Raw genomic sequence first — 9,879 nt, forward strand, 5'->3', positions numbered from 1 at the left:
ATACCGAAAGTAAATCCTTCATTAGCCGTTCCACGTATAGCAGAACGAACTTCAAGGTTTTGTGAATAACATAATACATGTTCATGGCTCAGAATTAAAGCCACACAAATAGAGCTACTTGATTACTTACAGTTCTAAATCCTTCCATTAGGATTCTATAACCACCCCCACCCCCGCCCCAACTTATATAAATTAATATTTTGTAGGGACCAACATAATCACCCTCAAGGTGCTAATGTTCTTTGACCTCTTTTCAACATAGAAAGCTTGGTAAACTTCAGAATCTCCGATCGTCCAATCGAATAAACTTTGCTATCAACAAAAATTTTTCAGAGGCTTTGAACGTACATATACCTTTTCCAAGGATTTAAAATTATCCATCATGTATGAAAAATTTCTATTGATCACAAAGTTTTATCCTTATGATTCTTGATTTTATTATTCTAATCCTTTGTGAATGGATTGCTAACGAGTCTTTTAATTAAGGAACAATAAGTGTCTATCTAAATTCACCCTATATTAATAAGTATTCAACTTATAAAATAACTCATTAATTAAGCACAGGTCAAAACAGACTATAATCATCATAATTAAAAGTTTTAATTAGGAAAATTATTGCCTCTAAAATTAGCAATTAGAGAGATTGAGTTCACAATATTATCTACCCAATATAATGGATATGAGTTCGCAATAAAGCAATAATTATAGTCTAATTAATTTTAAAATCATATCTAAAAATAAACTTAAAATATTTTTTAATTATAATTTTGATAAGAATACTTGAGCCATCTTCAAAATTGTAATGTTCAAATTCAAATGAGTCAAAATCAACTATATATATATATATATATGAATTAGTTTTCACAATTTAACAACTTAAATAACTAAACTTGAAAGGAAAAGAAGCGGAATAAAAAGGTTCCCCTAATCCCTATCTAATTTGTCTCCCACACAGCTAACTTTATCAGTTAATTTAAGCTAAAATGATAACACCCTAGTTATTTGAGCTTGCGAGTGTGAAAATTAGGGGCATGCATGAGGGCACTTCAGCGATTAGAAATAATGTGAAAGCGGAACACATTTTTATTTTTGGGTTGGACGGTAGAAAAGCAGTGTGTGCCTGTGGAAGTTAGTGAACAAAAATTTATATTAAAAAAAAAAAACATTTTTTAAAGAAATGTAGGGCATAGAGCTACATGGCAGCAGTGTGGCGTGAAATAGCGGTTGGCAGAATGGGCTCCAGGCCGAAACAGCCTTTCAGGTCGCAATCCGAATGCTTGGACGGGGTCCAAATGTTGACACAGCAGACCCCAATTTTAGCGACTAGCTGATCGTCTCCACGTGGGCGAATTATGCACATCCTAGTCAGCATTTTCCAATATGCCACGTGGATGCCCATTTTAGTCTTTTGGGATTTCAAACTGGCGCTTTGTGGGTCCAATGGAATTAAAGATGAGAGAGATGGCCACTTTTCATTGCTCCCTTATCTCCCTCTAATTCTTCGCTTGACCATGTTTAGTAAAACTTACCCCGATAAACACAAAACAGAACAAAAGCATAGCACCTCCTGTCCAAGATTCTTATTGCATTTCTCTCTTTTGAGCTCATAAATTCCATCAAAGCTTCATTCTAATTATTATAAGAATTTCATAAAGTAAAAAAGAGAGAGAAAACACCAATTTGTAGAAATTATGTATAATTTATTATTATAGGAATAATTTGGAATCTTGAGCTTGCATCGAAATCATTCATCACATGTCAATATTTGACATCAAAATTCTGCGCTTGGTCGGTAATGGTAGAGTGCACCTAACACTAATTATTATTATTATTACAATTTTAAGTCATTTCTGAATATATATATATATATATATATATACAAAACACCATTAAAAGCCCTCCAGATCTTTGTGATAGTGAACTAGATAATAATAATAATAATAATAATAATAATAATAATAATAATAATAATAATAATAATAATAAAAGATTCCATAATATAATACCAAATAATAATAAAATAATAAAAGGCAGCTATAGGCTTATGATTCGAGGGACCCGCAAAAACTTTAACTCTCCGCTTCCCATTACATGAACCCCTCTCTAGCTTACCCCCCTCTATTTAAGGACAGCCACCCCCCTCCTCTCCCTCCATACCAAAGCTCAATTCTCTTCACAACACCAGGAGCAACAGCAACTTCAACAACAAAACCAGCAAACATTTCTACCTGCAGCTTTCCTTTGATCTTTGAAACCTACTTTTAGAAAATATACTGTTTTCTCCGCCAAACCTCGTGCTAGCTAACTTCAACACTAGTCTTGAATCATGCAGAACTTGTTTCGCATAGCTGATCATGAAGATTTCTTCTCCCGTCCATGCATTTGGGTTAATGGTCCGGTGATAGTAGGTGCCGGACCATCAGGGCTCGCAACGGCAGCTTGCCTTAGAGAGCAGGGTGTACCCTTCGTTGTCCTCGACAGAGAAGAATGTATAGCCTCTCTGTGGCAAAAACGCACATATGACAGGCTTAAACTTCACTTACCTAAACAATTCTGCCAGCTCCCTAAACTCCCATTCCCTGAGGATTTCCCTGAGTACCCTACCAAGAAACAGTTTATTGAGTACCTCGAGTCATATGCCAAGCACTTCGAGATCAACCCAAGATTCAATGAGTGTGTACAATCAGCTAGGTACGATGAGACCAGTGGCTTGTGGAGGGTCAAGACCGTTTCCACAAATGGCTCCACTCGTACTGAGGTTGAGTACATTTGCCGGTGGCTAGTGGTGGCTACCGGCGAGAATGCAGAGTGTGTAATGCCTGATATTGAAGGATTGAACGAGTTCGGAGGTGATGTTACTCATGCTTGTTCTTATAAATCCGGTAAGAAATTTCGTGGCAAGAAAGTGTTAGTTGTGGGATGTGGAAATTCCGGCATGGAAATTTCTCTTGATCTTTGCAACCACAATGCCTCTCCATCAATTGTGGTTCGAAGCACGGTAAGTTTTCAAATTAGTACTTTTTGTCAATAGTTAAAATAAATTTTAAGGGGAAAAAATGTGGCTTCGAATAAAGGGTTCTAACATGAATTTTAAAAATTTTTTGGGTTTCCAGGTACATGTATTGCCTAGAGAAATTTTTGGCAAATCAACCTTTGAATTGGCTGTTATGTTAATGAGATGGCTACCAATTTGGCTGGTTGATAAGCTTTTGTTGCTTTTGGCATGGATATTACTTGGAAACATTCAGAAATATGGGCTGAAGAGGCCATCCATGGGTCCATTGCAGGTTAAGAACATCATGGGAAAGACACCTGTATTGGACATTGGTGCATTGAAGAAAATCAGATCTGGAGATATTAAGGTGGTTCCTGGAATCAAAAGGTTTTCTCGTGGACAAGTTGAACTTGTTAATGGTGAAACCCTTGATATTGATTCAATTGTTTTGGCTACTGGATACCGCAGCAATGTCCCTTCTTGGCTTCAGGTGAGAATATGTTTAATTTTGAGAAGACTTAAAAAAAAAAGAGTCAATTTTATATATTTCCCTTTCTTTAAAAATGTTGGATACCAATAATCAGAAAAATGTCAGACTCCTGTCCTATTTCCCTGACATTTTTTCAGAAGAAGAACTGTTTTAGAACTTTCCTCTCCATGATTGTGACTTTTCCATTATTATTTGAATAAATGGACTAATCTTGCTTTGGTTCTATGATGTATTGTACAGGAAGGCGAATTCTTCTCCAAGAATGGGTTCCCAAAGGCACCATTCCCTAATGGATGGAAAGGAAATGCTGGGCTCTATGCAGTTGGGTTCACAAGGAGAGGGCTCTCTGGTGCATCCTGTGATGCCATGAGAATAGCACAAGACATTGGCAAGGTCTGGAAGGATGAAACTAAGCAGCAAAAGAAGAGAACAACAGCGTGCCATAGACGTTGCATTTCACAGTTCTAAATTATCTATCCAAGAAAACAAAAAAAAAAAAAAAAAAGAAAAAAAAAAGAATTTTCTAACCAGAAAGGAGTTCACTTAATTAGCTGTACAAAGTAATAAAAATACACGTATGATACACAGGAGGAAAAACAAACAGACAGCGCAGAGACAGAGCCCTCTCCGAAGGCCCAGAGTTTTGATATCTTGGGCATTTTGAAAACTGAGGATGACGAGGGTTCTTCCTTTTTTTTATTTCCAGTTCCACACAGTTATTGACTTATTGTATTACAGTTTAGTTAGCAAATTAATTGACAGTTTTTTTGTTTTCTTTTGAATCATTTGCTCTCCTCTTTTCCCTAAGTTCCAAGGCATAAACATAGAAACAGGAATCATAATAACAGTCACAACAAAGCCTAACTTGCCAACTACTAATAAGGCCAAGGTATCTCTCTCCCTTATGCCGTTATAGGTTTTTGTTTCAATTTCCTTTTCCTTACACTTTCCAAGGATCAAATCAAGCCATTGCAATCAGATGGGAAATGGAAATTTCCTATTCTCCTAGCTGTCATGAAGTTTCATACTCTCTCTCTCTCTCTCTCTCTCTCTCTCTCTCTCTCTAATTACAGGAATACAAAACTTTTTTTTGTCAAAAGACCTTCCTTGTTCATTGAGTTTCAGTTTCATAATCCTCAAATTGAAAAACTGCCTGAGGTATAGCTTTTGGAACTTGGAAGGTAAATCACATTGTCATCTATTCTTCCCATACCAATCACAGTTTTGCCAAGAAAAGGCCCACGGATTCAGATGTTGTGATTAGCAACTTGCCCATAAACTTCTTAATCAAATGGGTAGGGTCAATGAAGGGCAATGGTACCTAGCTCCACCACACCCACCACCTTGTTTTTATACCCCCTTTTAATGATATTGATAGCCAGTTCCAAGATGGGCTACACGTCACTATTCCCTTTAATATTTTTATCTTTTAGTTTGACCTACTTACTGAATAATAATATAGGTTTAAAAGTCTCTGATTCGTTGCTCATGGATAGAGACACAAAGCACTCCTAAAAAAATCAACTGAGGCCTTTCTGTGAAGTATGATACAAAATCCTGAATACAGTTCACTAGAGCAGGAAAACCTGAGCTTGTTTATGTGGCAACAAGCTATTTTAAATGTGTTTAATTTGGTGAATTTTTTTTTTTTTTTTTTTGTGAAATGCAAAATTTAAGAAGAAAAAAAAAATGCTAATGTGATTTGCAAAAGAGGAACAGAGGGAGAATATAATTTGTCAAATGTTTAATCAGCAGTTTAAATGTGTCAAATATGAGAAAATATTTGGAAAATTATAAAAAATTGGAATTCTCCTAACTCGAACCAGAGACCTTCATTGTATTAGCCTAACCTGATAGCCACCTAGAACACGACACTACTTAATTAAATTTTTCTACCAACTTATTTATAGAAACTGATCTAATACTATTTGAATTTTTCTACCAAATTATTTATAAGAAAAAGAATAGTTTCTTGTTAATATATGCATTATTATAAGATGAACACAACCAGGGCTAGCCCAGTGGTCCCTTGAGCACAATCCATAAAAGAAAATGCATGCAGCAGCCTAAAGGGCAAAAAACAAGAAGCATGGTTAGGGGCATTTGAGCATCAGCATGTTCTAACACTGACAAATGTTTTGGGATATATATATTTATATATATATATATATTTTTTTTTTTTGGGTTACAATGTTTTGGGAATGTTAATGCCTAAATTAGCGCCATAAGCCCCTAACAGAAGCGTCTGCATTTCAGGGTTTAGAGGAGCTGTTACTACAATTCGGTGAGATATGTGGATAGAGGAACCAATATGGGACATAAAATGTATGTTTTAGTTCTAGCCTTCTTGGTGTACGAACTAAACCAACCCTGAAATCCTATTTCATTCAAAGAGAAGTCCAACTTCCCTTCACGTTCGTTATTCCAGCCAGTAGCAAATTCTATCATATCATATTCTCTACATTCTACACAATCATCATTTGTAAATACTAAAGTACTAATTAATTAAACAAGTGGAAAGGTCATGTTGCACTAGCAACTTTTGCTCCGAAACACAAGGCATTACCGAACCAATTCAATAAAGAGGCGATGACTCTTTTCGTACTCCAATAGCTAGCAGGTTACCTACCTAAAAAAAAAAAGTGAAGCTAGCAGGTTCAGCCATTCGAGTCCCACATAAACATAGCCCCAATCCAAAATCCTATAAAGCAGGACAAGGAAAGCAACAAAAGACACAGATCAACATCAAGAGGACTAAGATGGGGGTGAATTATTGGTGTTTCTAAACTGAAACTCAAGAACATAGCATATGGGACTACATCCTCATTTAGTGAGCCACAAGTTTTCTATCTTACTAGTGAACAAAGTGGCTAGTTTCTAGTTTTCAGTCACATATTTAACATTGTATATGATTTATCACAGATATGATCAAGGATGTGAGACACAAACAGAGCCTTCAAGAAGTTCTGACAAGCAACTACCAAGACGAAACCAGAATTTCAATAGAAGTTCACCAGAAACCAATCATTATCTTTATGGTCATAATAGAAAAACAGGAATGCGAAAGAAAAAGCCCAGACAATCCACTGAGTTCGAGCTTGTCAGAGCCATAAAAACAGCGCACATGAGCCCCATGCCAATGATTCAGAAATTACAAAAGGTTTTTTCCACTCAATGGCCCATTCATTCTTTACACCACCACCTCAAATCACCAACTCAGTTTTTTTCCAAAACCTGGCTGAATCCTACAGCTCCAGTTTTGTGTCCATTTCTCCTTGGGATCATGCGCATAATTTCAACTGCTACTTATTTGGACATTACTGCTAATAAGATTAAATGTAACACATGGGATGGTCACCATTCTCCCTTACCACAATATCTTCACCATGGGCCCATCTCCTTCGGCTTGTATAATAATCGAATGTCTGATTTTACTTAACCTAGGGATAGTTCCTCCTGGCTCCAGGCCTACTCGCCAGAGTCCCTACTAGACACAAACATGTGATCCAACAATCACATTTGCAGACCTTCATGGGTTGATCCAAATCATCCAATTCTTAATCATATGAAAATTTTAAAGCTGGAGACTAACACAAACAGGAATCACATTGACTTAGAAAAAACCTAACCTCTAATAATGCACCCACTTATCCCCATCTAGCTAACAACCAAGAGATGTACAATTTTTTTATTACATACGTATCATGTTTCCTGAAGTGCCATTGTTCTTCGTACTACTTTAGTACAATATTCTTACAGTGCTTTTAAGCGTAATTGGATTATCTATTTTAATGGTTATGACATTTGGACCTCTTTCCATTACAATACACTCAAAAACCAAGCTATACGTACACTTACTCCTTGAAATTTCTTTACTTTCTGTTTTCAAATCGCCAATTAATATAAATTTCAATCGTATTATATGCAGGAGGGAAAGAGTGGAAAGCTTATATGTGTCCTCTTGTCCTGCTAATCAATACTGTATGGACAAAAATAACCCATCTTCATTCCTAAAATTTAAGATATTTTTATGCATTTCTGCCTCAAGAAAAAGGACGGAAAAAATCCTCTTATTCTTATATATTGCATGCTCTTTCAATTATTCAAAAAATTTATTTCCCAGAATTTGACCACTAACTCTAAACTAATTGTGGTCAGGTACAGGTATCAACTATCAACCAACTATAAACTAAATAATTTCCTAAAATTAGTCTTATTAGCAGGATGCCTACTCAAATATGTACTTTTTAGGTGTTGTTTGAGCTTAGGCACAACTTCTCAGAGATATATATATATATATATATATATATATATATATATATATATATATATATATATATACCCACCTTCAGTTCTTGACAAAGTGTTCTCATTTTAAGATTTTTCTTTCTTTTTTTTTCCTTTTTTTTTTGTTAGATTTAGACTTGGATTTGTTCTTTTGTAATACTCGTGCCATCACCATTTGAATGAATGAATATCTCATGTAAAAAAAAAATAAATTGTGGCATCACGCCCTATGGGTCTAGTATTTGTGCAATCTTCTTTGTTTCTTCATGTACATTATTTTTCAACCCTAAATGCCTTTTTTTAGCTATCATGAACAACTTCAGAAGATATTCTAGGTGACTGACTCCTACACCTAATTCAAGAAACTTGATTTTGTCATCGTGATCCATGATATGATGCCCAGCCCACTGTACCTGAGATGTCATAATCTAATATTCTAAAATACTTAAGAATGCAATGCAAAGAACAAGAAGCAGGCAAATTTACAAACTTGAACCCTTCAAACCAGCCCGCCAGCGCCTCTTGACAGGCCAACTTGTCAAAGGCCTCCTCTCGTACAGGTAGGACATAGGAGTGATATCACAGTTGAATCATAAGTTGTGGTCAGGTTACAGGTAGACAATATGTACATTTAGAGCATGTGCTTGCCAAACCCAAAACAAGCCAGCTAAGACCAAGCAACAAGTCTGGCCTCAGAGATTTCTTGTCCTGTCAAATGGGTACATACGTGCATCATTTCAGGTTTCAGGTTTAAACTATTAAACATGAAAAATTCTAAAGCCATTCAGACATGCCTCTAATAATACTGAAGTAGAGGGGAAGATAGAAGTGAAGCAGATCTAAATGCATCCTGAATTAGATACAATAGTTTCAGATCATCACATGTCCAAAGAATTCACAGAGCGGGAGATAAACAGAGTTTAGGATGTGACAATGATACAACCAAGGAGAAAAGGAATAGTAAGGGAAATGTTAACAGTACATTTCACAGGAAAATTTGGGAATGTTCCAAAACAATGACAGTGATAAAATTTCAACTTGAACTTGCTGATTTCTACTGAGCCTGGAGGTTTGGGATTCGGTAGCTGGCCCATAGTGCACATAGTTAAAGATTCATTCAACCCTATCCTCTGCTTCTTAGTTTCTCGCCAACTGAAACTCAACCAATGATTTATGTTAAAATTTTGAGTAGAAACCACAAAAAAATTTAATCAGATGCCGACAAAAACTTTATGTCGAACTTAAAATTAGAAAAACAAAATGTTGATAATTTCAGAGATTCCAGTTTAAGTAATTGAACCAAAAAATTGCTTTCTTTCCTGCACAGATCCAGCAATCAAAACCTAACTAAATTTCCAGGGTTTACACATAAAATTATGATATCGAAAAATAGAATGTGATCAACTAATGCGACATGTAATTGAAATCAAATCTGAGGATTGTTTGATCTACGAAACCTAAGAAATTGAAAAATTGAATCGAATTGGAACCTAATAAGCGATCAAAATAGAACAAAACATAATTAGAAGAAGGAGGAGAATGAGGCGTACCGATAGGTGGATGTACGTCACCATAATCTGGTAGCGGAGGCCCTTGCGACTGCGAGTGGTGGTGGCGCGAAGACTTCGGCTTCGAATTTTCGCGGGACTGAAGGTGGGGAGCTGGACCGGACTCTTCATTGCCCATTCTGTACAGGTCCTTCAGCCCAAGATCTGTAGGGTTCCAAAGCCTTACCTCCTTATATCAGCGTTTCTTAAAGCCCATAATAAACTTTTCAACGGCCTTTTTTTTTTTTTTAAAAAAAAAAAAAAGCCAGATTCTTTCAACACGCATGGCATATATATATATATATATATATATATAATTAAATTTCATTCAATTTATGTAATTATTTTTCATTCTTTTAATTTCAATATTTTTAATGTAATTTTTTAAAAATGTACCAATTTTATTCATTTAACTAAATGGAAATTTTAATAATATGTTATTATTTTATTAATTTAAATAATAAAATAATATTTTTTACTCTTATCAATTTTTTTTTATTTTATCTTTCATGAATTATTCTCTCTCATATCTCTTTAGCTTCACCTTAAAATTATCTTTT

The 9,879-nt window shown here is 35.4% G+C and overlaps 1 protein-coding gene and 1 long non-coding RNA gene across 2 annotated transcripts; one reads left to right on the forward strand and one right to left on the reverse strand.

The window, feature by feature from the left end:
- Positions 1-2,159: 2,159 nt before the first annotated feature.
- On the forward strand, positions 2,160-4,267 carry LOC110641740 (probable indole-3-pyruvate monooxygenase YUCCA5). Its single transcript, XM_021793569.2, has 3 exons — positions 2,160-2,998; positions 3,114-3,485; positions 3,726-4,267. The coding sequence occupies exons 1-3, from the start codon at positions 2,327-2,329 to the stop codon at positions 3,951-3,953; spliced, it is 1,272 nt and encodes a 423-aa protein (XP_021649261.2). The 5' UTR covers positions 2,160-2,326; the 3' UTR covers positions 3,954-4,267.
- A 4,330-nt stretch (positions 4,268-8,597) lies between these two features.
- Positions 8,598-9,522, reverse strand: LOC131169479 (uncharacterized). The gene is made up of 2 exons (XR_009140421.1): positions 9,323-9,522; positions 8,598-8,924 (listed from the first exon to the last, which is right to left on the reverse strand). It is a non-coding gene; the product is annotated as an uncharacterized LOC131169479 (long non-coding RNA).
- Positions 9,523-9,879: the final 357 nt, after the last annotated feature.

The sequence above is a fragment of the Hevea brasiliensis genome, chromosome 10 (assembly GCF_030052815.1).
Source record: "Hevea brasiliensis isolate MT/VB/25A 57/8 chromosome 10, ASM3005281v1, whole genome shotgun sequence".
NCBI lineage: Eukaryota > Viridiplantae > Streptophyta > Magnoliopsida > Malpighiales > Euphorbiaceae > Hevea > Hevea brasiliensis.

Coding starts and splice junctions, on each gene's coding strand:
- LOC110641740 (XM_021793569.2), top strand. CDS start 2,327: ATGCAGAACTTGTTTCGCATAGCTGATCATGAAGATTTCTTCTCCCGT. Junction 2,999..3,113: donor CAATTGTGGTTCGAAGCACG/GTAAGTTTTCAA, acceptor TTGGGTTTCCAG/GTACATGTATTGCCTAGAGA. Junction 3,486..3,725: donor ATGTCCCTTCTTGGCTTCAG/GTGAGAATATGT, acceptor TGTATTGTACAG/GAAGGCGAATTCTTCTCCAA.